The sequence below is a fragment of the Pogona vitticeps genome, chromosome 12 (assembly GCF_051106095.1).
Source record: "Pogona vitticeps strain Pit_001003342236 chromosome 12, PviZW2.1, whole genome shotgun sequence".
NCBI classification, from domain to species: Eukaryota; Metazoa; Chordata; class Lepidosauria; order Squamata; family Agamidae; genus Pogona; species Pogona vitticeps.
The window spans coordinates 5,321,922-5,349,351 of record NC_135794.1 but is presented as its reverse complement, the minus strand read 5'-3'; the positions used below and the strand labels follow the sequence as shown (position 1 = coordinate 5,349,351).

At 42.9% G+C, this 27,430-nt stretch overlaps 1 protein-coding gene and 1 long non-coding RNA gene across 6 annotated transcripts in view; one reads left to right on the top strand and one right to left on the bottom strand.

Annotated features, from left to right (window-relative positions):
• The first annotated feature begins 924 nt into the window (after positions 1–924).
• On the top strand, positions 925–20,658 carry LOC140702418 (uncharacterized). 2 transcript variants are annotated; one of them, XR_013538943.1, is made up of 3 exons: positions 925–1,009; positions 15,108–15,224; positions 19,318–20,658. It is a non-coding gene; the product is annotated as an uncharacterized LOC140702418 (long non-coding RNA). The 2 variants fall into 2 exon arrangements; XR_012081570.2 differs by lacking the exon at positions 19,318–20,658 and having other exon boundaries at positions 15,108–15,357.
• The window catches only part of SCAPER (S-phase cyclin A associated protein in the ER), a 146,415-nt gene continuing 134,664 nt past the window's right edge, over positions 15,680–27,430 (bottom strand). For all 4 annotated transcript variants that reach the window (XM_078380928.1, XM_072981948.2, XM_078380929.1 and 1 more), the window contains 3 exons: positions 21,757–21,948; positions 17,369–17,411; positions 15,680–16,450 (listed from right to left, as the gene is read on the bottom strand). In XM_078380928.1, coding sequence (XP_078237054.1) covers positions 16,347–16,450; positions 17,369–17,411; positions 21,757–21,948 — 339 coding nt within the window. In that variant the 3' untranslated portion in view covers positions 15,680–16,346. The remainder of the gene's footprint in view (positions 16,451–17,368; positions 17,412–21,756; positions 21,949–27,430) is intronic.

Genomic DNA, 27,430 nt, shown 5'->3' with positions numbered 1-27,430 from the left:
GAGTCAGACTGATCTTGCTGTTCCTTGTATGCTGTGAAGCTGTGATTTCCTGAATGAGAGGGTCCCCGATGGAAGAGGAAGGGGGTACCAGGTCCATCTTGCTCTTCAAAATTTCCCCAGTGAATGAGGAAAGGGGCTTTTTTGGAGAAGACCTTATTGCAACATATGTTCCCGCTGGCGGCGCTGCTCAAAAGCTGAAAGGAAAAACAAAAAAGGAAAGAAAAGGCTCTCAAAAGTCCTGAATTTCTTCCGGTGCCCAATGTGTTTGGGGATCTCAAACACACAAGAAATAAGCATGTACACTCACCAATGGGGAGCACATGGAAAACATTACGAAGCATATACCATAGCCGCCTAGCATAGCCACCTAGAGGGGTCTTTTAGGCCAGATGGGAGGGGCATAAATAAAATAAATAAATAAATAAATAAACGAGGGCAAATTTTTTTTAGGATAATCCAGCCAACTCCACACTCACCACCTGTCCTACCCTAGAGGGGATAGATTCAGTTACAATGATAAGAGCCACCGGTTTAACGCTCCTTCCTCTGTTCAAGCAGACAGGGAAAGAAAGAAAAATATTCTGGATTTCAAAACGGGAAAGCTTGGTCTGGGGAAAAATCTTGAAAATATGCCATTACTGGATGTTTTTAGAGGAGGACCGAGGATTATTATATGGGGGGGGGAAGAGGCAGCCAAAAAAATTTAGGGACTCTTCTAGCACACTGGTTCTTAACCTTGAGTTACTCAGGAGTTTTGGACTGCAACTCCCAGAAGCCTTCACCACCAGCTGTCCTGACTAGGGTTTCTGGGAGTTGCAGTTCAAAAGCATCCGAGTAATAAAGGTTAAGAACCACTAGCAGGTTCCCCTTTAAGAAGCTGAATTATTTTTCCACAGCTGTGCCCATTTGCAGGCAAGGAGACCCGGCCATTTTCCCTCCTGTTTTCAGTCTGTCTCCACAGGAGCAAGGAGTGTAAGAACCTGTTGGTGTTTTGTGAGAAGAGAAGGACGTAAGCGTGCTTTAAAAATCCCCCCCTCTTCTTTTTTTTGCAGAGAAATGTGTGTTTAGAACTTCAACCTTTAAAAAAAAAGCCTGTGTAGGAGACTTCTAGGGGATATATTTGGTTTTATTCTGAATGGTAAACCGGGTTGGCCAAATTGCCATGGCAGCGTCAGAGGGAGGAACAGCCTGGTTTTTAGAAGAAATGATTGTGTCTGAGAATAATGCATACTTCTGGGGCAGATTTGGGCAGCTGGCAAAGCCAACGCCCTTGAAAAACCCATGGCTTGGTTGGCGCCTGAGGTCTGCCCAACTCAACCCCTCTGTTGTTGTTGTTGTTGTTGTTGTTGTTGTTGTTGTTGTTGTTGTTGTTGTTGTAGGGCGGAGATTTGAGCTTCTGGGGAAAAGTCTGCCTGTCCTTGGGCGATGGGGGAAGAATTGGGAAACTTTTGGGTCACCTCTGAGGCCACGATGAGGTGGCAGAACGTGCCTTTGCTGAGGGCGGTGGGGTGGCACGCTCGTGAAAGGTCGAGAGGGTGCCCGGCTGGCTGTTGTGGGCAAGATGCTGGGAGGAAAGTCTTTGGCTCATCTTGGCTCCGTGGCTTTAAAAAAAAGCACATTTTTAAAAAAGCTTTTGAGCTTCTGCTTCCATAGAATGACACTCTTTGGTGCCCCTGAGGTGGGCATGAGGGCACTGAAACCCACTCGGCATGCGGCGCAGGGAGGGTCTGGACCTTCAGAGAACCGCTTGGCATGCCTGCCACCCTGTCTGCTGTCGTTTTCATTGGTTTTTACTGGCAAAAGTTACTTTTCCCCACTGGAAATGTATGTATGTATGTATGTATGTGTGTATGTATGCATTTATTTATTTATTTATTTATTTATTTATTTATTTATTTATTTATTTATTTATTTATTTATTTATTTGGTTTCTATCAAATGTGCCAATCAAGGAGAAGTCGGGTGGGGGTTTCCTCAGTTTGAGGGTACCCTAGAGAGGCGGGCACTGGACGGTTATATGAGATTTCACTGACCTCTTCTCTGTGCGGCCAGGGAGAGGTGGAGATTTTGGTGGGATTCGATGCCTCCAGGTGTGGCCAAAAGGGTTTCCAGTCTTTGTGGGAATTGTCGTTTTTGCAAAAGGAAAGAGTCACTGAAATGAAGGGTGGGTGGTGGTGGGAAGAATTATATGGCAGCTTTCAGCTTAGTTTAGAAGAACCTGTTTCAACGGTCAAGGTTAAGTATGTGGGATGAGTTACGGTATCAGTGGTAAGCGGGAGTGGGATTCCAAAATGGTGGGGGTCTCACGGCCCCCCGTAGTCGTTCTTAAAGTGTGTGTCCTCTCCGTATGTGGCGAGGGGAAGGCCTTCGCCTTAATGGCTTGAAAAGGGTGGGCTGAGGATGGGGTTGCTGTTCTAGCTGTGTGGGGCTGCCCAACGCAGAAGGAGTATTCTTTTTTAAAAAATCGCGTTTGTGGCTGGGGTAGGGGAGCATCCATGAATACAAGAGCCATCCACTCTTCAGACCATCGTTTTTTGTTCTTTTGGAAGGGATGATGACAGGAAGAGGTGAGAGTCTGGCAGGCTCCTCTCTCAGCTTGTGGAAAACGCTCACTTGATGAACGAGTGAATTAGTGTACGGTGTTTTATTGGACTTGTTTTGCTGTGGAGTACAGTCACGCCCACGTCGCTCCAATGTTAGAGAACCTATTGATTTTATCAGGGGCTGTCATGTTATCTTGAATAAGATCACTGTACCGCTCAGCAGTTTTTTTAAAAAAAAACCTTGTTGTCAATGCTAATTATTGAAGGGGGAATAAACTACTGGAGCTGGCTGGATAACTCGGTGGTTTACGTTTTTGGCTGTGGAGCCAGAGGTGGGGAGTTCGATTCCCCCACTGAGCCTTCTGTGAGGCAAGCCAGCCTGGGTGGCCTTGGGCCAGCTGCACAGTCCCAGGACGCCCCCTAGAGGAAGGGAATGGCCTAGAGTGGTCGAAATGACTAGTTAGGCGGGGTATAAATACAATAAATAAAATAAATAATAAATAAATGTTTCTTTAACTGGAAAACCCTGAAAAAAATCACAATAAGTCAGAATTGACGGCACATTATTATTATTATTATTATTATTATTATTATTATTATTATTATTATTATTATTATTATTATTATTATTATTATTATTATTATTATTATTATTACTACTACTACTACTACTACTACTACTACTACTACTACTACTACTACTACTACAACATTAATGAAACATTGCTTTTTGTTATTGTTTAACTTTTTAATACATATATATTTTAAAAATTGACTAAAAATGCTCCTGAATTACCCCCTCTGAAAAGCAGTGTTTTAGGGATAATGATGAGTAAACATTGTTTTCCACATACAAACAAAAAATTAACCATGTTATCAGTTATTACTAATCAATAGCTAAAATCACATCTTTGAATCAATGGGACTTTGAGGAGTCAACGCCTCTGTGAATTCCATGGATTCAAACGGGCATTACTTTAACTGACTTAGCCTGGTATGTATGAAGCAACTAGAGAAGGTCCATTTAAATCCATGGAACGGACGGAGGGGTTGACTCACAAAATCCTCACTGGTTCAATGGCCCTTTTGTTGTTCAGTCTGACTCTTCGTGACCCCCATGGACCAGAGCACGCCAGGCCCTTCGGTCTTCCACTGCCTCCTGGAGTTGGGTCAAAATGGCCCTACTCTAGTGCAATTTACTCTGCTATATAAGAGAATTTGGGCCATTATATCCTTGTTTTGTGAGTCAGTGTAACAACTGGCATTGTTTTTTTTTCTTCCAGTCAGAAACATTTATTCTTTATTTCCAAAACAATGCACCAGGGGTATCATTTGGCTTTTAAAAAAAATAACAACGCTAACAAGATTTTCCTATTATTCCCATCAAGTAATACGTTGCATGTAGTGTTCTTTGTAGAAAGGCACTTTGAAAGTCACTGGGTGGGTAGTTACCAGGGATGAGAGGGAGCGTCTGAAGATACAGTTTGAGCTAGTGTAGTGTTTTGACCAGGGATAGGCAGAGCCCCCAACCTGCTCTACACTTGAGTAAATGTCACACACGGGTCATGGACAAACCATGCTATGCGTTGTTCATAACGCTCCACCTCGACCCTTGTTTGAGTCCATGGCAGTATTTGTGCATTTCTGATTATCTGCAGAGCTGTTGGAAAGCTCAGTGGTTTAGGGCATCTGGGGGCAGAGCCAAAGGTTAGGAGTTTGATTCCCCGCTGTGCCTCCTTAACAGGGGCTGGATTTGATGATCCGTAGGGACCCTTCTAGCTCTGCAGTTCTAAGAGGAGGAGGAAGATAAATGAGGATATGGGACAAGGCCAGCTCAAGAGACTGAATGGTGCATGCAGGATAAAAGAGGACCCACCTTAATTTCCTTCTTAAAAGGGCGATGGAAGGAGCTTGCTCTTTTACCCTTGCCTTCTTTTCTCTCTCCCCCTCTTCCTGCCCTTTCTGTTTCCTGGATCTGGAATTAGTGATGCTATGGCTGTGGTTGTGGTTCCCAACAGAACATTTTTTTTTTAAAAAAATACTCTTTGGTTCCCTCTAGTGGCCAATTCTGATACTGCAGCTTGGAAATATTTATTAAAATGCAAAACAACAGGACTAAAGCACTGTTCCCTTGCTACTCAGGACTGGCAAGAAAAGGGCAGAATACCCTGGAAGAAAACTGTACAAATGTTTCTAAAAATCTTCCAGAAAAGTCACTGCTGAGAGTAACTACCTGTTTGTTATTTCTACTAATTACTCTTTGTCCTTAAAAATAATTCTGTAATTCAGAGTCACATTACTTCTTATTATCTGAAAATATCATTAGTTATGGATAACTAATTTACCTGTAAATAGTTACATCCAAGCTCTGAATTCAGCTTCCAGTCTGGTCAGTTTTTGTAACTCAAAACTGGGGATGGAGTGAGATCTTAGTTTGTTCTTCGCCCCCAGAAGTCTAACCCAGTTGCCAGAGAAGGCCCTAATGCTGATTTTAAGTCACTGTTTAAAGTGTTATTCCTCTGGTGTTCTCAGAACCTGACTTTTCCAAATACACACTTGGCACAATCTGGTTATGCAACTCAACTCAGAATTTCGGTGGGGCACCCCTCTTACTAAATGCACTTAAAATGGGCCTATATGTGTCACATGGAAGTCCCCTTTTTTCTTCAACCCCCCCCCCCCTTGAAATCTTCTCTGTTATTCCCCGATATCTTCTCTGGAGAGCTGGGAATTAGAAACCAAGAAACAGTTTCCCCTCCCCAAATTAATTAACTGGTCATATACTGTGCTGCGCATGCTTCATTTTTCAAGTGAATCTTTTGTAGCACCATGAGGACTAGGATGTTAAAAGGAAACTCTGAAGTGGAGACTGATGATGCCAGAGTTGAGGGATGGAAAATTTGCTACAGGTTTTACTCCGAAATTCTAAAGAGCTATCTAAGGTGCAAAACTCCCAGACTGGGCAAAATAATTATTTTATGATGTCCCTTTTCAGGATTTTCGAGGTAGAGAATATTAAAAACTGCTTTACAGTTCCCTTCTTCTGGGGACTTTGCAGCTGGCCCAAGGCCACCCAGGCTGGCTCTACTCACAGGAAGTCCAGCAGGGGAATCAAGCTCCCAACAGTCTTAACTTACTGAGCTATCCAGCCAGCTGAGTCACCAATTTACACAGAAACCGGTTTTTCCTATACGCTATTAAATCTGCTCCAGGAATACAGCTGGAGTGGGAAACGGTGTGATCAGCAAAAGCTGATTGTAGTAGACAATGGGAGCTGTAGTGTGAAAACCTCTGAGGGACTCCCCTTGCGCAGAGTATTATTTTGCAAATATCAGATCTCCCGCCATCAAGTGTTTCAAAGAAAACTTATTTTCTTGGTCCATTCCTTTCGCCCTCCTTTCTTCTCGGCCTCTATTTAAATTTCCCTTCCCAGTATAATTATCTGCTTCTATCGCAGTCCGCAGTGGCTTGCGCCTCAATAAGTAGATCGGCCTGTTATCTGAGGACAGAGTTGCAACAATAATTAATTAAAGGCAAGGGGGGGGTGAGATTTGCATTTGAGGCAATGCCAAGAATATTTGCTTTCTTACTAGGGTTGAGGGAGAGGTATTTTCAGCCACAGAGCCAGCAAGGGTGATTCTGTTAAAAGAAAGAGAGAAAAAAATATTGATCACTTTTCACATGGACAGGAAATGTGCCAAGAATGGACGCCATGGAGAAAACAGCCCTGGATGCCCTCTAAATGAATGGCACAGCCTTATTTTTTTTCCACTTTATGGCACCTTCTTCTCCTTGTTTATGAAGTGAAATTGTGGGAGCTTGGTCCCCCCCTTTATAAATTTATTTAATTTTTTGTAGGGGGAACAAAACAGTTCCATGGGCAGCTGACAGACATCTTGAGAGAGATTGTAAGTCTTTAAAAACACTGTTGATTTCCTGCTGACTCTCTACTCTAGCGTAAAGGGAAATTGGGGAATTCATGATGTTCCTTAACAAGGACCTGGTTGCGCCCCCCCCCCAGGCTTGTGCTCTTTCAGGGGACAGGAATTTAACCAGCCCTTTCTTTGTTAAGGAGAGACAATTCACCACATATTTGTGGCCCCACAGCTGAAGAAGAGCATCAAGAAGCCAGAATGTGTCCAGGAAAAGGCAATCAGGATGGTAGCAGGTCTGGAAATCAAGCCCAGTGGGGCACAGGGTTTATATATTTCCTTTACTTGTAGGGATCCTTCAGTCTCGAGAGACTATGGTAACGTGCTCTGAATAGAGGACTTGGAACAGCGTCTAGTGTGGCTGAGGAGGCCAATTCAAGAGTAACAATCCCTTCCACACTGAAGACAAATACAATCTGTCCCCTGTCCAGCTCCCTGATTTTGCTAGTTTTGGGGCTGCCTCTTTGCCTCGGCCTGCTGAACACGTGCTTCTTCCAATTGGCTTTTGTAAGATATATTTAAGATCATTTATTACTAAACATAAGTGATTATAAAATGCAGGTGGAATTAAATAACTGACCGGGGATTTTAGAGATACTGATAGCACAGTGAGTCAGGTATCTGATTATGGAACCAGAGGTTGGGAGTTTGATTCCTCACTGTGTCTCTAGAGAGAAGAGCCAGCCTGGGTGACCTTGGGCAAGCTGCACAGTCCCAGGGCTCCCCCGGAGGAAGGGAACGGTAATGCACTTCTGAGTACTCTATCAAGAAAATGTGGAAAGGGTCAGAATAAGTCAGAGTCAACTTCACAGCCTACAGTAATAATTATTAAAATATAGTTTGTACTAGTCTATAGTGAGAAATGAGCAGGGGGACATCACACAAGCCCCTGTGCCCTTTGTTCCTTAGCTCAGCCAGAAGTCATGCAGGTCTTCCGGTGTTCAGCATGAAGGTCTTGTGAGTGTTTTAAAGTGCATTCAGCTCAGCTTGTTTGAGCAGAACCTCTTGCCAAATGTATCATCACCACCATCATCATTTCACTTATACCAACATGTGTTGAGCCCACCCAGTTGAATTAGAGAAATATGATGCTGATGGAAAAGACAAGATGCTGAAATTTGGCCCCCAATTCCCCGACCAGCTGGTGGCACCTTGACATTCACATCTGTGAAATGGAGCTCATGGCGATCTTAGTTGTGGTACTCCCACCTTACAGGCTCATGGTAAAGATGGCCGAGATGATGTTTTCTCCTCTGACTCGCATGTCATTCTGCTTTTGGGGGCATACACAGATCACTCATTTTCATCATCACACAACAGCCCTTGGAGGTAGTTAAGAAGAGAGGGTGTACCGTAGGCCTTGACACATAGATGCAGGTTGCCCTGAGCAAGGATCATCTGTGTCTCATAGATCAAAGCACAACTTGATCTTTCTACTCTTGGTTCAAGAAGGGTTTTGCTTATTGCAGAGTCCCACAGCATTGAACAGCTAGGTAATCCAAAGATCTGACACGAACAAGAGAGCCTGTTGTGTTCATTTATTCACTGAGCTAAAGGGAGCTTACTCCCAAGTAGAAGCATACAGATTTTGGCACACCTCTGCTCCATAGTAACAATTCGTACATGGCTAGCCATATGTGTCTCTATTGCGTCCAAGTCAACAAATAATCCGGCAGTACTTTAAAGGAGGGAAACGGAATTATTGGGGCCCAAGGTTTTCTGCACTCCGATCTACTTAGCACTGTGTTATTGGACTGTAGCAATGAGACGGAGAGTTGTGAGTGAATGGTGAGGCTCTCCTTGTATGAATGAGAGAATCCTCTGCTCTCAGAAGCAGGATCATAATCCTTAACCATTTTGTGGTGTGTCTGTACGATGACACTGTAAACAGCGAGGCAAAAGGCCGTGAAACATAAGAGGTACACAGCCCGTGACCTTTCATTGGCCAAGTTCACATCTATTCCGGATAAGCACAGGGATCAGCCACCTAAGCCAGCCTTTGCTAGCTCGGAGGGGTAATGAATTTCATAAGCTAATTAGCCTAATTGTGTTTAACAGAATTTGCTAAGCAAAGGGCTGCAAATTAGTAGCACAAGTCTGGACTTCTATCCACCCTGGGAGAAAGCTCAGGGCTTATTCTCAGGCAGGCATATGTAGGATTGTGCTGTAAATAATCCCAGCCTCGTACCCTCGCCCGGCACCACTCCTTCCACCCCAAAGATGGGGTTTCACTCGGGAGCCGTTAGAATGCCAACGGACGTGTGGGCATCGGGTAGGTGGGCGCACGCTCCCATGCCAACACTTCAATCGGCCGAGCAGGTCTGGGCGAAGGCATTTCGCTGCCTGAGACAAAGGGAATGTGGCACCTCGCCCATTCTCTGCACTAGATGCCCACCAGCGCGAGACCCGAAACCTTTCCGCTCCCTCAAGGGCAGCGAGAAAGCTGAGAGGCTGCCAGGCAAACCACAGAACCAGGGAGCTTTGCAGAAAGAAGGGACCCTCCAGAGATAATCAAGATGGATCCCTTAGCAGGACATTCACAGTGAAAGGAGTCCCTTGACCCCAGGGGACCTCCGCATTGTGTTCACAAATCTCAGATCGAGGAGAGCCCATTGTTTAAACCTCCCCCTTCCTAGGCAGCCTCCTCCATGGTGGAGCTGCTGCTTCCGCCCTGCCAGGCCACTGGGCCTAGTTACTCCTCACGCGCCAACTCTCTGAAGAGGCCATGAGGCTCCCCCGCAGCCAAAAGGCCAGGGTCCCCACCAGCACTGGCAATCGGCTTTCAGGACTTTCCCCGCCCAGCGCTCTCAGTGCAGTGCAGTTTTAATTTCCCAGAATGCTCAGAGGCTCCCATTTTTTTAAATTCCCAGAATGCTCTAGGCAAGCTACTATATGTTGGGAGGGAATGCTTGCTGGGTCATGGGGGGGGGGAGAAATTAGAGGGGACAGCTCCAAACCACAAAGGAAACTCTTCTAACAAGTCCAACTCGGTTGGGGGGGGCATCCCTGATGGAAGGGGCGTCCCACAAGATGTGATTCCATTCAGGGCCACTTCAAGCCTGCACAGTTGAAACCACGGTGGGAAAAAGGACTCCAAATCCCATAGTCCCCCACCCCAGAATTCCACTGTTTTGGGGGGGTGCTTTGGAGCAGCAATCCTAAAGATCAACAGAATGCACAAGAAGCCATCATCTTCCCCCTGCTTGGCTCCCACTGGACCTCCACCTTAATCAGCCTTGCCTCTTGCTTCCTGCCATGGGTCCGCCAGATGTTTCTGGGAAGCCTACAAAATAGCCCAGGAAGGCAAGAGCCCCCCTTCCAGCTGTTTCTTGGTTTGGAACAACTGGACTTCAGTGGTAGACTGCCACTCCAAGGGGAGGCGCCACTTCAGTCCTGAAGAAGGGCTGTGCATAGACCTTAAGAAGAAGGGTTAAGACAGAGGAATGTATATCCTTATGACGGACAGGCAGCCAGAACTTGGACACTCTTGTACGGTCTAAGGACAGGGCCGCCCGGCAGCTTCTCTCCTGCGCTCTCCGTTCCCGGCCCGGGGTGTGTGTGTGTGTATTGTAGCCCTAAATCCGTCCAACACAGAGTGTGTGTGTGTGGGGGGAAGAGATCAGGACGAAATACTTCCGCGCCCGCGCCTTGCTTTCTTGCCGACTTCCAGCTTTACAGAGTCTCCAGGGCCGGACCAGACGATGCTCTTGGAGCTGTCCAAAAAAACACACACACACCCAAACAGGTTTTCAAAAGCGGGGGGGGGGGGCAGAGGGGGAGGAAGAGACTCCAACATGTCAACGCCCCGCGGCATCATCCTGTGCAAGGAAACTGCCCTTAAAATACATTTAGGAAAGAAAAGAAAAAAGACAAGGAAGCCACCCAGCAAACCACCGCCGGGGCGCACCGAGGCGCGCAGGGCGCACCGCCCGTCTTTCTCCTCCTCCTTCCCCAAAGCCCAAATCCCAACCGGACGATCCCGAGGAGGGGGAGGGGGAGGCCTGCTTCTGGGTGGGGGGTGGGATGGAGGGGAGAGACGAGAGCGATTTGTCCGGGCGGTCCCCGGGGTGCATTTAGGCCGCGATCAATCTCGCGGCGAGCCTTAATGCGCCTGTCTAGACGGCGGCGGCGGCGGCGGCGGCCTTATCTGCGCCTGGCATCACCTGCAAGCGATACCGCCCCCCCCCCTCCGGGGCTCCCCTCCAGCCGGCGGGACAGCCAGCCAGGCAAGGGAGGCCGGAGGAGGAGGGAGGGAGGGAGGAAGGCTGCCGGCCACCAGCCCGGTGGGGTCCGGGGGTGCCTTGCCAGCCAGGGAAACGCGCGGCCAACTCTCGGCCCTGAAAGGGGGGGGGGGTTAGGGTTAGAGGCCGTGTGGACTAGTGGTCAGCGGGGCTCCGAGCCTCCCCACGCTCCCTGGAGATGGTCGGGGGTCGGGTGCCGCCTTGTGCAGCCTGCCCTACCTCACAGGGTGGTTGTGAGGAACCGGATCAGCAGGAGGTTCCGGAGAGGCCACTTTGCGCTCATAGAAAGACAGCCAGGAGAGAAGGGGAAACGGTTATTTATTTATTTAAAATATGTTTACCCTGCCTTTACTCCTTTAAAAAAAAGGACCCAAGGCTGCTCACGCCCTTAAAAGAGCATCATTCAAAGCCGAAAGCAGGCCATAGACAAAAGGTTGAAAAGAATCAAGACCCCACTAAACAAAAAACAGAAGTCAAAGCAACAAGGGCACCAGACTCCATTTAGAGGCCCCTCTTCGGTGGCCAAGGGAAAGTCCATCTGAAGAGAAAGCTCTTTGTGCCAGTATCGGGGCCAGAATCCTGCTGCTGATTTATGCCTGCGTAAGGGAACTGGCCTAAGCCTTTGGCCCGCAAGTGGCTGCTTGTTAATAAGGTGCCGGCTGCATTTCCAAGCAGTGCATGGGACTGCAACTAGTGCCTCTCGTGTAAGGAGAGGCCATTTGTCTCCCAGGCTTAAGCCACTCGAAACAGACGGAAGCAGTAGGTTTCTGACCAATATTAATGAAACCATGTCCTCTTTATTTTTTAAAAGAAAAGCCAGATGTGTTTGTTGGCTGGAGAAATCTCAAAATACATGGGTAAGCAATCACCTTATTAGGCACTGCCTGCGGCTGTGGATTTTGGAATATTCACACCTGGGATTTTGCAGATAGGAATCATCATCTCCAAGACCAGGTTCATCCTCCTTGCAACATCTGATAAAGTGGTTAAATCTCATTCTAAGGTTTTCGAGGTACAGAATATTCCAAAGGGGTTTACCACGGCTTCCATTGGTATCGTACAATCAAGCGTTAGCTGGATCGACGCCGCTGTTGTTTGTGAAAGGTCTTGGCAGCAGCAGAAGCTGAAGGTGGCAGGAAAAGAGGAAGACCCCCCAAATGGGAGATGGTTTGACTCAATAAGAGAACTCACGGCCTTGACTTTGCAAGACCTGAGCAGTGAATGGTAAGACTTTCTGGAAGTCAGTCCTTCAGAGAGCGGCCGTAAGTCTGAGACCATCTGACAGCACATAACCCCAGTGACGTGGTTCGGGTGCCGGATCGTGAATTGAGAGAAAGGCAGGGATATAAATATAGCAGATAAAGATCTAAATTTCTGTATTGCCCTTTGCTACAAACGTCAAGGCTAGCTTACCAAAAAAATTAAACGAGAAAGCAATTAAAGCAGCGGTAGTGTGATCAGAAAATACATACGTACTCTTCTCCCCATTATTAAACTATGAATCTTGGGGGAGGTGGGTCACAAATTTAATTCACTGGATCCGAAAAGGTCTAAGATTTGACCCTTGGGTGATCACCCCATGGGGGGGGGGGGCTCTGGCAAAGTGGGTCCCTGCATAACAACCCAAACCAACTACTGTATGGCTTTTCTTGTTTACTCTGTGCAGTTCTTTTTCGATTAAAGCTCAACTGTGCAATCTCTCCCCCCCACTTCCCCGCTCTGTATTTCTGTCAAGCAACAAGACTTGCAGAGAGAGAGAAAAAAAGAGAGAGAACTCGATTCACAGGATTCTTTCAATTAAACATTTAATTGCAATCCTGGTCCGGTTGCTGGGAGTAGTTAGAAGAGGTTAATCACAGCTGTCTTAATCATTTATGTCTTTTTGGCAAAACGTGGCCTTGATCAGAAATATTTGTAGTGTCCGTTAGGATTTCCTGTAAGATGTTGCCAGTCTTGCTTGCAAAGAAAGAAGAGTTTTAGAAACACTTTTTAAAGGGGGGGGGGGGAAGGAAAGAAAGATCTTCCGGCAGCTGCCTCTTCATTCTGAGCAGCCCAGTGCCACTCTGAAGGTGGTTTAATGAGGAATCTTCCCTTGGGATGAGATTAACAAACATGTGAGTTGTTTCGGTTTTCTGCTCCGCCTCCCAAGAAGTACAACAAGATCACAGAGATTCTATATGTTCCTTGTCATTAAATGCAGCTCTACTCCTTCCTTGGTCCATTATTGCAGGAATTATTATTTAGACCTTTCCATCAGCTACTGGGTACTTTTTAATATTTTTTGGGGGTTTCTAAAACATCCCCCAGTAGTGAGAACACACACTAAAGCGTGTTCATTCACACTTCCTAAGCATGAAGGATGTGACGGTATTGAAAAGAGAGAACACAAAGAAAAAAATTAAAAATGTCTAGAGAAATATGACAATATCTGTGCTCGTTTCCATTTTCCATTGCAAGAGTCTAGCCAAAAGTGGAAGTTGGCAGGAGTCAACAGACTCCTTGGAGGGAAATCTGGTCTGTTCCACCATGTTGAGCCTTGAGAAAAGAAGACCGAGGGGAGACGGGAGAGCATTTTTTCAAAGGCTTAAAAGGCAGTCCTAGAGAGGAGGGGCAGGATCTATTCTCAATCATCCCAGAGTGCACAGAGTGCAGGACACGTAATCATGGGCTCCAGGCTACAAGAAGCCAGATTGAGGCTGAATTATCAGGACAAACGTCCTAATTGTTAGAGCAGTACAACAATGGAACCGATGAGGTGGGGAGCGCTCCAGTGCTGGAAGCCTTCAAGAGAAAATGGGATAACTCTCTGTCAGACCTGCTTTGATTTGGATTCCTGCCTTGAGCCCGGGGTTGGACTGGATGGCCTTAGGGGCCCCTTCTGACTCTCGTTATTCTGATCCCATCTGGAGCTCATGGGATCACATCTGAAGGTAAGTAGGGTTAGCACTTAGATGGGAGGCTTACTGGGAAGATCAGAGATCTCCAGCAGAGTTTATCTACAGCTACTAATAATGTTGATTTTGATCTGGTAATGATCTGATTCAGTTTAAAACAGCCTCTTACGTCTGAAACCTCATCACTGAAGTAAAAGCATATGATAGTGTCTGTTCTGATGGACTGATCTTTTTAAATATGCTTTAAAATGGTTTAATATGGTTTCTATTTATGCCTTTTTGTATGTTATAGCCGAAATCCTCCTGAATTTTTACACTGTTGATGTAAATCTTATTGGCAAATTGTTGCAAGTTGAGTTAAAGGTAGGGATTTGCTGTCGCTACCCTTAGTCACGCTGGTGGCTGACAGCAAACGGCCACACCAACTTTGTAAGCTAAAGCAGAGTTTGGGTAAGGAAAGCTGAACAGACACAAAGTCCAATTCAGCTCTTCCAGCTTTTTGACCCAAGTCAAGCTTGCAAAGTTCTTGCAAATGTTGACAAGGAGAAATGTTGATGTGCATTTTTAAAAGGGCCACAAGCCATTTATTTCCATGATGGTAGAGAGCGGTTTATTTCTGCATCGGCCGGTCTGTACACGGCCATTGCATTTGAAGGGGTTTTATGGGTTCCGCTATGATCTGAGTTGGAGTGAGTGGGGAAACGGCCCTTCAGGGTAGGCTCCCCCACTTACGATGTCTCCTTCCATTATCTTCCAGCACTTTTGACACCAAGCACATTTAGGGTTGGCATTAATGAGCATGTTAAAATCTCAAATCCAGGTAAATATTTAATAATAAAAAGGTTGACTTATGGCAACCTTTTCCACTATTTTCTAGGCACTCAGAAATGGCTTCTCATTCCCTTCTTCTGGCGGGGGGATCCCTGGGACGGTGCAGCTTGACCAAGGCCACCCGGGCTGGCTCTTCTCCCTGAAGGCACACAGTGGGGGAATCGAACTCCCAACCTCTGGCTTTGCAAGCCAGATACTGAACTAGATGGCAAATATTTAGGGATGCTTCCCCCCCCCCCACTATTTCTTTGGAAGGAAAAGGAATCCATTTGGTGCCCCTTCCTAGATTCTTGCCCTACACATGTGTCCAACCGCATAAAGTATGTTGACATGTATCTTGCAGTTTGGGATGTGATTCCCCCCCCCGAGACTTTTTTCGTCACATCGAACGCAAGTAAGAAAGAGACACGGTGTGTTTTACAGTTCTCTGATGCACCTTAATCGAAACCAGTTTCATACACGTATGAAAATGGAAGGAGGAGCACATGAGTTGCATTAAAATGATGTCTTATGCAGAATGGCAGTACATAAATTGCATTAAATAAATAAATAGGATACGGTGGTGACTGTGTGTAGTGTGTCTGTGAGAAAGAAAGAGGTTATTAGATAGAATTAAGGGTTCTGGATAGTCTTGTTTTATGTTTACTTGTGCATTCTTTATTTCAGTTAATCCTGCTCTTTGGTGAATAACAGGTGATCACAGGCCTCTGCTTCCCCCACTGTATCATCACAACCACCCTGTGAGGTAGGATGGGCTGAGAGAGGGTGATTCATGAGTATCAGGTGAGGCATTTGAACAAAATTGTCCAGACATTTAAACGAATGTATCACAACCACTTAATGGGATGTGGGGGGAAAAAATCAACACTTTTAACGGTTTGCAATATTGCTTTTAATAAATGTAGTGAAAACCCTCGTTGCTTACAAATTCTTTGAGAACTGTTCTAAGAACATACATTTTCTTCAGCAACATGCCCACAACATTTAAAGTAAATTGGAAACAGAATCCCAGAAGGCATCATATTTCCATAGCTTATCATCTATACTTAGGATTTTGTGCTCTCTAAATAACCGAATACATTAGGATCTTCTGTATATATATATATATATATATATATATATATATATATATATATATATATATATATATATATATATATATATATATATATATATATATATATATATATATATATATATATATATATATATAAAGTTATACAAAACAGACGACAAAACAGAATAAATTATTTTATTACAAGCTATACAAATTGTAAGACATTGGGGTTTGTTCTTTCTAATGGGCTGTCCCTCCTGTATAGAATTTGAGGAAATGAACAGAAGCAAAAAAATTAAAATAAAAAAAAACACACCTCTGTAGTGTGACTCTTGTTAATTGGGCTTTTACAGGAGGGACTGCAGAAGAATTATTTTCAATGTTTGTGTTCAGAACCCAATGCCAGAGTCGCTACACCACAGGTATAAATCCATGGCACCATGATGTAGCCCATTCCAGCTTCTGTGGGGTCTCGTCCAAAGAAAAATGCCATCATGCCAAACTAATACTGGCACTGATCATGCTGTCTGGGACCGATGGGAGTTGTAGTCTAACATATCCAGAAAACATTGGGAAACATATATATATATATATACACATGAAGAACCAACCAACCTATTTTCAAAATGACAAAACAGGATTTTTAAAGTATATACAATTCTTCTGATGGAAATAGTGCAAATTATGTAGGTTACATTTATATAAATATCTATCTACATTATGTGCATTTTTTAGTATAAAAAGTCTTTTCAACAGCTTAAACGGAATATGAAATTGCTGAAACCATTCCAAAAGGGTGAGCTGTTTTGGAAAAAAAAACACCCCAAAACCCAAGAGTCCACAAAATCTTATTTTTTCTCTTTCTTCAAGAAGAACTGCCTTGCTTCCTCCCAGGTCTGGCGTGGGAACCTATTAGAGAGTTCGAGGTAATCTAGGGGACTTAAGGACTTTTCTGTCAAAGGAAGGAAGGAAAAAAAAACTTAATGAGAACCATTTTGTTATAAAATTAAAAAAAGGCATGGAAAAATAACCACACATTAATATTGCATTGCATTGCTAGATGTGTATTCTTAATCAGGTGTATTGAAAGGGACTTGCTATATATCAAATGTGTTCAGGATGTGGTTTTAATGTAATTTGCGTCTTTTTCAATGTACTTATTTAGTTATTCATTCATTCACGCCATTGCCTTGGACTGCACTGCCTTTCTAGTAATTCATTTCACCAGGCTGGATTAGACAACACCTCTTTTCACCTTGCTCTGACAGCTACAAGTTATATAATTTATGGCGACACTGGTGGGAAAAACATATTTAAAACTCCAAACACAGCCATACAGTTTGCTTTTGCTCTGGGTAGATTGTTTCCCACACAATCTCTCTCTCTCTCTATATATAAATATCTATCTATCTATCTATCTATCTATCTATCTATCTATCTATCTATCTATCTATCTATCTATCTATCTATCTATCTATCTATCTATCTATCTATCTATCTATCTATCTGTCTGTCTGTCTGTCTGTCTGTCTGTCTGTCTGTCTGTCTGTCTGTCTGTCTGTCTGTCTGTCTGTCTGTCTGTCTAACCTACCTACCTACCTACCTACCTACCTACCTACCTACCTACCTACCTACCTACCTACCTACCTACCTACCTACCTACCTACCTACCTACCTACCTACTCACTCTTTGGCCATGTCTATTTCCCCCCCTGCCCTTAATCCTTCGTCAATCACTCCTCTACGTTCTTCTAACTTTTCTCATGAAGGAAACCGCTCTTCTGAAGACTCTATGACCCTTATTACCTCTGAAGAGCAAAAATATAGCAGATTTTATTGACGGATAGTTAACACCCTGAAGTAGACTTACCCCTTTGTTGGTTATCTGTCTGGCTTGAACTTTGTGTGAAATCCTGTGGAAACAAAAGCAAATTATGTTAGAACAAACATCCTGCACGGTACAAACAGATTTTTGCTAGCCTTCAACACAAATGCACATTGAACCCTAAGACTTCTAAGCAATTCAGCCTTGGCTTATTACTGTACTCCTGTTTCTCCTTGTAAGGAGAATAAAATTTCTACCCTGCCTGTCCACTACAAGGCAGCTTGCAACCATCGTAAGAGATATTAAACAACATGTGGTAAAAATGTATTAAAAACAAGTAGAAACCATTCAACCACAGACTCAGTAAAATGAAATTAAACCATACTGAAACCAGTTAACTCTTTAAATACTTAAATTCATCACAGTAGATTAAATGCCGGATTAAATGATATCATAAAGCCAATTTAAAAAGTTGCGTCTTCCACGCTTCCTAAAAGCAGAACAGTTTATGCAAATGCCTGTTTTTCAGTTGTAAGATACTGAAAAAGTCCTAACGGGACAGTCTTTCTGGCTATTATAGAACATCTTTAATTGTTCTTGGGTTTATAGTGTGCAGTAATTCTGCTGGACACCCATCAGATTGCCTTAATCGCAGAGGTGCAGAAATTCCTACATTGGTCATGCAAATACAGCTCAGATAAACACAACTGGCTCCATGGGACTCCATTTATTGGAACTGACTACACTATGAAGTTGGGTTGATGGCCAAGAAGGGTGTTTTTTTAAAATCTAGGATGATGGAACCTACTTTTCCCAAAAGGGCTGGCAGCTTAAAAACAGAGCCTCCGTTTTGCACAGTCAGGCGTTCAGGTGTGAGACTTTGCATCTCCCCTTGCAAAGGCAATGGGTAATAGACCTTGGCATATGAGCACATATGAGCTTCTGCCACACTGTGTAGACCGTACTGGCTTAGCTGGACTTTGGAAACCTTTTGACTTTGCTAACGACTGCCGATAATGCTTAGTAAGACCTGCAATTTCTGTCTGTCCTTAGTGACTGCAAGGGTGTTGCTTTTATTTATTCTTTTGATTATGTTATTATTTTTTGTTTCCTAACTTAGAGATAACTCTGTTGAAAGTTTAATTCCCCCAAACAAAACCAACGTAAACCTTCCAGCACCTGCACAGCACAAAAATCCAATTCGGGCACTATGACTGCCTTATTTTACCAGGGTTATATGCCCCTCCGAACGTACCTATATAGTTGACCCAAGACAAAATGCTGCAACCAAGCATAAGATAATTCTGGGACATTATACAGCCAGCCTAAATAGGGGCTTGATCTGGTTTGAATTAAAATACAGATTTTGTCTCTATTTACACTTACTAATGATCATGCACTAGCTGTCCACACACAAGTGAACACTGCGAGATAGTCTGGAAGTGGCCGGACATTTCAAGAGCAGCTTGTTATACACCTTAGGATTTCATTAGGGAGATGTTTAAGTACTTCTTCTATTGAATGGTGCATCGCTTGTGTATTCGATGTTCAATGAAAGAAGAAATCCAACCTTCCTGTTGGAGGCATGCATTTTTTTTCTGGGTCCACAGAAGTAATTAACCTTGAAAATTGCAGGAACAGTATTCCCTATTTTTAATTGTCATTGTAATTATGCTGTTTTATGTTATTGTATTTATCTCTGTTGTTGGCCGCCTAGAGTAGTCCACCACGACTAGATAGGCGGGATATAAATAAATAAATAAATAAATAAATAAATAAAAAATTTGCTGGTTAAACACCCCGGAAGCATGCTTGAGGAACACGTCCCTGAACTTAAGATTGTATCTCGGCCTTTTCTTAGAAATGGACAATGTGCTCGTATCAACAGTTGTAGTACAGATAACAGCATCACAGAGTGTCTTGTACAGTTAATAATTAAAACATAACATATTTCCCATATTTACCAATGTTAAGGTTGAGCCTTTTGTTTACAGGCATGAAGAGAAGAACGAAGCGCTTCACTCTAAACTAGCTCAGGGTAGGTCCTTTGAACGAGACGGTCGCAAACTGGCAAGCGGGTGGTATCAGTATTTGGACTCTTGTGTTAAAGTTCAGTTCTTTTTTGGGGGGGCATGAAGAAGGCCACCTGCTTGTCCTACAGAAGCCCCTCTGCCACCCCCGTGTCTCTTGTTCTCAGGTGGCCTCCCCATAGTTACCATAATGGGCTCCTCATGAACAGATTCTGTCATGTCTTAAAAGTGTTCACAACGAGAAATGGCTCCAGGGCCTCTTGCAGAAGTAACATTACCTTCCTCTTTTATGCAAAGTTTTTTTTAAGAAAGCGCTTAAAACCCAGTTGCCTTCGAGGGCGGAAAGAAAGAGCGGCCTTCCTAACAGCATTCTAGGCAGAGAGAGAGAGAGAGAGAGAGACAGTAGGACCTCCAAAGCCATAAAGACATACTCTGTATTTTTGGCGTTTTCTCGTACATCTCGCCATGCAAAGAGGAGAGAACAACTTCTCTCTCCCTCACGCCTCTGTCCTCCCATATGGCACACATTTATTTTCCATTCTTGGGGTCAGATATCTCTCCGTCTCCCCCGTTCGGGGAGGACTCTTGTTATAAACCAAATCGGATCTTTGCCTCAGGAAGGCACACAAGATAGTGTCTCACCCTGATAGCGAACGGAAATCTAAGCACAAATGAGGGGCTGCTTTCAATTCTGCACCCACTGGAGCAGAACCAAGAAACTTTGCCTTTTATGCAGCCGGTTTGTTTGTTTGTTTATTTGTTTAATACTGTTATATTAGATTTTTTATTTTTTTTTGGTGGGGACAACTAAGCGGTTTCCCAAATGCCTGAGGAAACTGCACATATCCTTCGGGCTGCCGAGCGGGCCACGTGCATGTGAACCAGAAATCAAAAACCCCTACATGAGTGCTCAGTAAATCAAGCTCTGTTTGACTTACGCTACACGTCTCCAACTAAAGAGCTGAATGTCAATTACTTTCCCGGTAAAAGCAAGCAACTTATTATCCAAGTAACAAGCCGCACTTCCATCTCTCACTGTGCATGTTTTGAAGCATCAGTTCCTGGCTCTTACTAGCGAAATCAGGATTCAGAGCTTTCCCCCGAGCATTTTCCTGTTTTTTTGCATGGAATAAAAAATGTTCTAGGACATGCAACATGTCAATAGGGTTGCATTAAAAAAATCTCTGTTGTTTTAATTGATAAGGCTCTTTGGTTTCTTCTTCTTGCTTTATGTCTTAACAAAAAGTTTTGATTTTATTGTGCTTTTTATTTTTGAAACTGTATTTTTATTTTTGGTAATTTTTTTTTAAATTACGAGCAACCCAGAGAAAAGATTTGTAATGTAAATAAAATGAATAATTACAACAATTGTACTTTTTTATGTCCTTAATATAGTGAGTGGTAAAATTTTGAAAGGTACCTGGCTAGACTTTTAAAATGTATGCCGTTTTGGTAGGCTACAGTTGGACCCAATTTAAAAAAAGTCTTATATCCCCAAATGCTGACATTTTCTCTATTTTATTGTAATTATTTGATCATAATCCACAAAACTCATCTTCCCTGTAAGCACCAGTGAAATGGGGGGAAGCTGTGAAAAGGAGTAATGCTCACAGGATCCTATGTGAATTAAAACCTAATAATAATAATAATAATAATAATAATAATAATAATAATAATAATAATAATAATAATAATAATAATAATAATAATAATAATAATCCCTTCAAAGGGGAATAAATTCTACCAGATTTAAGGCATGGAAGGCATTTCCAATTACTAAGATTTTTTTTTAAAAAAATATCTATTCATCTATAAAAAATGTGCATGGGCAGAAATGTTGTATTAAACAACCTGTATATGCTATATTAAATAGAATACTGACAGTAGGCATATAGTGTTGATTGTTAAGTGTGTGAACAAGCAGAAAGGATGACTTATATAAACGAGAGATTTTATCATCTGAATATTTAAAATACAGCCATTAATAAAGCTGCTGACACTTTGTAACGTAAAACAGGCAAATATATAGCCACTGTTTAACTTTTTCTGCGGGCTACATTATATTAAAATACATACCTTTCTGTCGGACAGGTTCCCAAATAGGCAACTGAAGAAGCTGCCAGTCCTTTATTGAAAAATAAGCGGTTCAGAACTGCACGGGACCACCCTGTGTTTTTAAAATGAAAGTGGTCCTTTCGAAATATTTAACATCGACCGAAATTACTCTGCAAAAGTTTATGGCTTGGGAAGGTTCTGAAGGCCTCGACCAATCTCTCATGGGGGACCTCAATGAATCCTTATCGGAGGCAAAGTCCGTGCCTTTCCCCCCCCCCCTTCGCCGGCACGTGGAGCGATTCCGCAAAGGGAGGAGAGAGAGATTTATTTGAGCAGAAGGTGTCCCACCTGAATGAAGCTGGCCAGCAGGACGCAACTCATCTCGTGCTCCAGAATGAGCTTGTTCTGCGGGTTATTGTAACACGCCGCGATGAGGGTTGGAAACAGCACTTTGATGAGGCGAGGATCGCTGAAATACTGGAAGGGCAGCTGGCAGAGCTTCTGGAGGACGGTGGGGTGGCGGCCGGACTGGACAATCACCTGGAGAGGGAGGGGGAAGAGGAAAAAAAAAAGCAGATGGCACACACCGTTAGGGCAGCTCATAGGCACAACGTCCTATTTCAACTGAAAGAAGGAAGCTAGAACCCGCCAAGACAGGATGATTGCATACGTGAAAGACGTTAGTTAAGAAAAAGCTGCGCTGGAAGTTTGGTTGTTTAATGCTCAGCATTAAACTTCACGCTAGCAACCTCACGGAACGCACCATTAACCATCTCTACAGTATAAAATAATCTTGTAAGGTACACCACGGCCAAGCAACTAGATTTTACATATTTTTGACTCTAGAGGTCATAAAAGAGACAAAGAAAAAGCTGCAAGGCAAAGAAAAATACCTACAGAGTCAGACAAAGCAAGCTGTCAAGGAGGTGTGTATGGGGTTTTTTTGGGGGGTGGGAATGTGGGAATAAGGGGTTCCAGCCACTAACGAAACATCTTTCCAGATGTATGAGCAATTATTGAAGGAGGTGAGCGACACAGCACGGGGAGATGATATATTGCACAGCATCTGGGTTTGGCGAGCTACAAGAGACTTTCACTTTTTATGAATTTTTATCCATGCCACTGATTTTAAAAGGGGGGACTTTAAAAAATAAATAGACTGCACCATGATCAATGACAGGATCTTTCCTGTGAAAGTCACTGAAATTAATTTGCTTGTTCTACAAAGCCTTGGGGATAGAACTGAAGATGGTCAACTGTAGACCAACCTGAAGGATAATAACAATATTAATAATATAAACAAACTGCCTGACCCAAATGTGTGTTTTTTTTTAAACGGAGGAAGCTCCTGTACTTTAGGAGCACTTTAAACTCCTGTGGCTCAGATTGTAAATTGTGCTTTTAAAATCCAGCATTTTACAGGTATACCTATCCAGACAAGATTGCAGTCAAATTAAAACCAGAAGGGGGGGGGAAAGCAGGAGGGAAATCAAAAAACAAAAGGGGAGAAAAGAGAAGTGGCAGAGGCCACAGGAACATAAATTACAGGGATTTACAAGTTTTCAAAGAACTTTTAACAATTCACTAAGAACACATTCTCAGTTCATAATGTAGTTCAGGTCACGAGCAAGATCAACAACATAATAGTTCACATTTTTTAGTTCAATGGCCAAAATGAAATTGAAAACCCTTGAGTGAATATAGATAGGAACCTCTTAATTCTTCTAAATCCAAAAGGAATTTTAAAGACAACCAAATATGTGGGCCCGTCCTATACATTTAAGGCTTTTTCTTTTCTCTTTTTGACATTTTGAGTGACCGCCTCCTCCCCCCGCCGGGCCAAAGGAGGATGATTATTAAAGGAATAAATGTATTACCTTGAAACTATGTGTTGATCAATGCTGCTAATTTTGTTTCTTCAATTGTAATTTTGGCTGTTACATTTTTCTTATACTATTTTTATATATACTTGCTGGGCTTCAGAAAAACACACCGATTTCTGAATGGTTTAAACCCACACCTAATATGATTCGAGTTCAACACTCTGCAGAAATGGCATACAATGAACAGGTAAAGGACCTTCGACATCTACAACTGCTTGTTTTGTGTCTTTTAAACCGCACAATGTGATGTGCTAAACCCTAAAGGCTTGTGTGTTGCGTTCTAACACAAACCCAACGACGAGCACAATCTGTATGTGTTATTTTCCCCTTTGCTTCTGCTTAAAATGGAATAAATGGACGTACTGCTACTTAGGGGTAACAGCAGAGAGCTAGCGATTACTATAAGGACTGGCATTTAAAGCACGTGGATTCAGTTTAAGGAGTGGAGTTGAATTCCAATCCAAAACAATTACTTAGACTGCTACAAGTGTCCGTAGGTGCATCCTTCCTTGCATAAGACTTTAAGAGAACAACCTTGATGAAGAATAAAAAGAAACAATGAAGTTCCTTCTTTCCATGTCAGACCTTTGAGGGTGGGAAGCAGTGTTTGATCCAGAATCCACGGCCTCCTGCTTGTTATTTATGACATGGAAATGCTCTTTCAAAATCACTAAGAGTTACAGCGTTTAAATTACAAGGGGACACAATCCTTGTGTTCTACAGCAGTGAAATCAGGAAGATCAAGAAACCTTTCATACCTTGTCCCGCATCAACCACTCGGCCAAAGAATCCAGAGTCCTGCCGTGAAAAAGCCAGAAAGTTCTCTTTCTTTATTTTCGGCAAGCCAGTAGTACAGGGAGAGTGGGGTAGAGCAGAAACAAGAGTATTGTTCAGAAGACCCTACACACCTACACTATTCCTGTGTTTCCCACCAGCGGACACGTGTACCCCTAGTTTAAGAGAGAGGCCGTCTTCTGTTATAATTGCGGGGCAGTCTTGCCCATGGATGAACAGGTTTTGCAGGGTTTTGGAATAAGACAAAACCAACAAAACCAGTTGAATTGATGTAAAAAGTGACGTGCGTTTACACCCGCTCAAGTCTAAACCAACTGCTGCCAGTTCTGTTCCCAGCTGACCGGATGGATGTATTTTCTTCAGCCTTTCGGGCTCCTTGAACTGGGAGCGAACAATATGCGGCCTTCCAAATGTTACGTGTCTACAAGTTTCATCGTCCACCACCTCTGGATATACTGGCCAGGGCTGATGGGAGCTGCAATTAACCGTACCCAGAGGGTCACATGTTGCCCGCTCTTGCCTTATGAATAAGACAAAAGGAAAAATACGTTAAGATGCCGAGGATTTGCCCCGCATCACACGAGAAGGTGGTTGCTTCTGTGCAGCTTCCTTGCGAAAAAGTCCTGTTGGGGGGAGAACACCATGCCGGAACATTTGGGCAGGTGGAATATGCAGAGTAAACTATTTCAAAAGTAAGTTTTATTTTATTCCCTTCAGCCTGTAACTCACCAGCTGTGGCAAGCAACATGTGCGACACCACTTCTACTCATAGGTAAAGGACGACTGAATTTGCAAATACATCAAAGAGGTTGGCGTGCCAATCACAAGCAAGAATTCCCCTGGTTTGAGAAGTATGTGAGGTGAATCTAAGTATATTGACCACTGTCTTCCGTTATGGCCATTAAAAAATAATAATCTGCACAAAGTAAGTACTTCTGTATATGGTGGAAGGGGGGGAGGATCTGTCCCTACTCTGCATATCACGAACCTACTGTCGCGAAGCTGATAAAAAGGAGATCATCTGTCAAACGTTCTCTAGACTATACCTCCAATCAAAATAGATAAATCACACTGGAGTGAATCCAATTTGTAGAACTAAAGGAAATCCACTGATTGAGTGGGATTTACACAGGTCTGGGGGCCAAATCTGTGTCCTCGGGGGTCTCCTGGGACTGTACAGACAGTCTGTCCCATATGCTGACAAAAGGGTGAGGGTGGGGAACCGTACGTGAATACAGCTCGAAGTTTGCTTCCATTAAAACAAAAATCCTTATTTTTGTGTTGAGTGGTGCAAGAGAATGTGTAGCCTATTTCAAAGGTGAATAAGTGTTCTTAGAGGTTTCAAGAGACAGAGCTGGTGTATAAAAACAACCAACTTTGCCTACCTCTGAATTGAGGATAAACAGGTTGGCTCATATGAAATAAAATATACTTCTTCCTGCCTGTTTCCTCAAAAGAACCTTCAAGACATTAAAAAAATGCTTTTCACTGCAGGTAGACAACAGAAATCTGGTGATGATCTTTCAGTTAGAGATGAGATAAGGAGTAAGCAGAACACTATTTCTGTTAAACACATATACTTGGTAAAGAAAGAAGAAGGGCATGATCAACTTTTATTTTGAAAATAAGAATTAGACTTATCTGGGAAGAAATGATATAATAAAGAAATGATATAATAAAATATTTGCACAGTGACTATATCACACTCTCCTTCTCTGTTGTACTTATTTGCTTTTAGACAAGTGACGACATCAGCCAGCCTTCCCATAAGTTCACACGGTGGGCAGTTTTTGAAGACAGAATTCACACACCCCATACACAACTACCCACGAACCTTTTAAACACGTAAAATTGAGCAGCCAATGAAGAAGACAGCTGATGCTGAAGAAAAAAGATGCTGGGAAGTTCTTTTATAGGAGATCTATACAGGAGAAGGATTTATTCTGAAGATGTTGGGTACTTTTTGTTATTCTTATGTTTTCTTATATTCCGTAATAAAAGTTATTCAATAATTAATTGAACTGTACAGCAGAATAGGCTTGTGTTGGAAGTCATTTAGACTTCAAAGTGAAGTAGGCAGATCAAAGAATAATCAAGTAAAATGGGGCTACTTGGATACAGGACAAATTTTCTGTGATTGTGGAGAAATTCAATCCATGCAGCACTTCCATGCATGCCATTTATGCCTCGCCACGTGTACAAAACGAGATTTAGCAAACGACTGAGATAATAACATTGAAGTAGGTTGTTTCTAGTTAAAAATAGCCTATTTATTTTAACATTTTAATTTGTTTTTAATCTTTACCTATATTTCATAGATGTCCATATTTTTTAAATAATGCAGGACTTTGATATGAATGAATAAGAGTTGATTACTTAAGAAATAACTATTCAGTAATTAAAAAAAAAACACAGAAGGCTTCTACTATCAGGAATTTAACCTTATTTTTAAACCCAAGGGAAGGACATGGTACTTTATACTCTACGACAAAGATATTCTATGCCATATGAACTACGAGTTCTCATGGGAAACTGAACTGGCTGCTACAAGAACGCTTTCTTTGCACCGAAGTTGAATGTTGTGTTAAGTAAAGTGCAAAAACACGCTCGCTTCTACTAGGCCATGTTCTTCCACAGCTATTTATTCCCAATCCAGAGGCAAGTCTCCTAGGAACGCTCAGGCTAAAAAGCTAATGGATCTAAAAGGCCACCCGGTTGCCTCTCTCGAAGCCTGCTTGCTACACAAATTGAAACACAACAATCGGAAATGCTTGGGCTGTTGAACTCCCAGAGTGGAAGACGGAGACTCTGGCTCTATCCTTTCTCCTTACTGACTCCGTAAAGGATTTTGGTCATTTCAAAGCGACTGGAATCAAAACTTCAGCAGTATATAATTCCCAGGGGTGCAAGCTTCCGTTTAAATGCTGGAGTCTCTGTGCAGCTATTTATGACTTCATAAAAGAACTTGTACCTTGAAGTAGCTTAGACCCTTACCAGCTCTTTCTCTCCCTCGTCAGATCGGCATTGTTTCTTTGCTTGTCTATAAACAAATCCCAGACTTTTAAGCTTTTAATTAGAAGGGTATGTCATTGCTTAGGCCAGGTTCTTTAAAGTCCCGTTTCTCTAGCTTTCAATCTTCACCTTTTGTTCAGATAAAAGATCTTCACTGTCTTTTAATAATTTTCAAGGTTTTTTTAAAAAAAATTCCCCTGTGGCATGGCTGACAATACTGAAAAGTCAGTTTCCAAGATTTAAAAAGGATCAGTTCACGCCATTTTCCCCTGGCAACAATAGCATGTGAAAAGGGCATTTGATGTGTGAGTTTTCTTTTCATCTAGTTACTG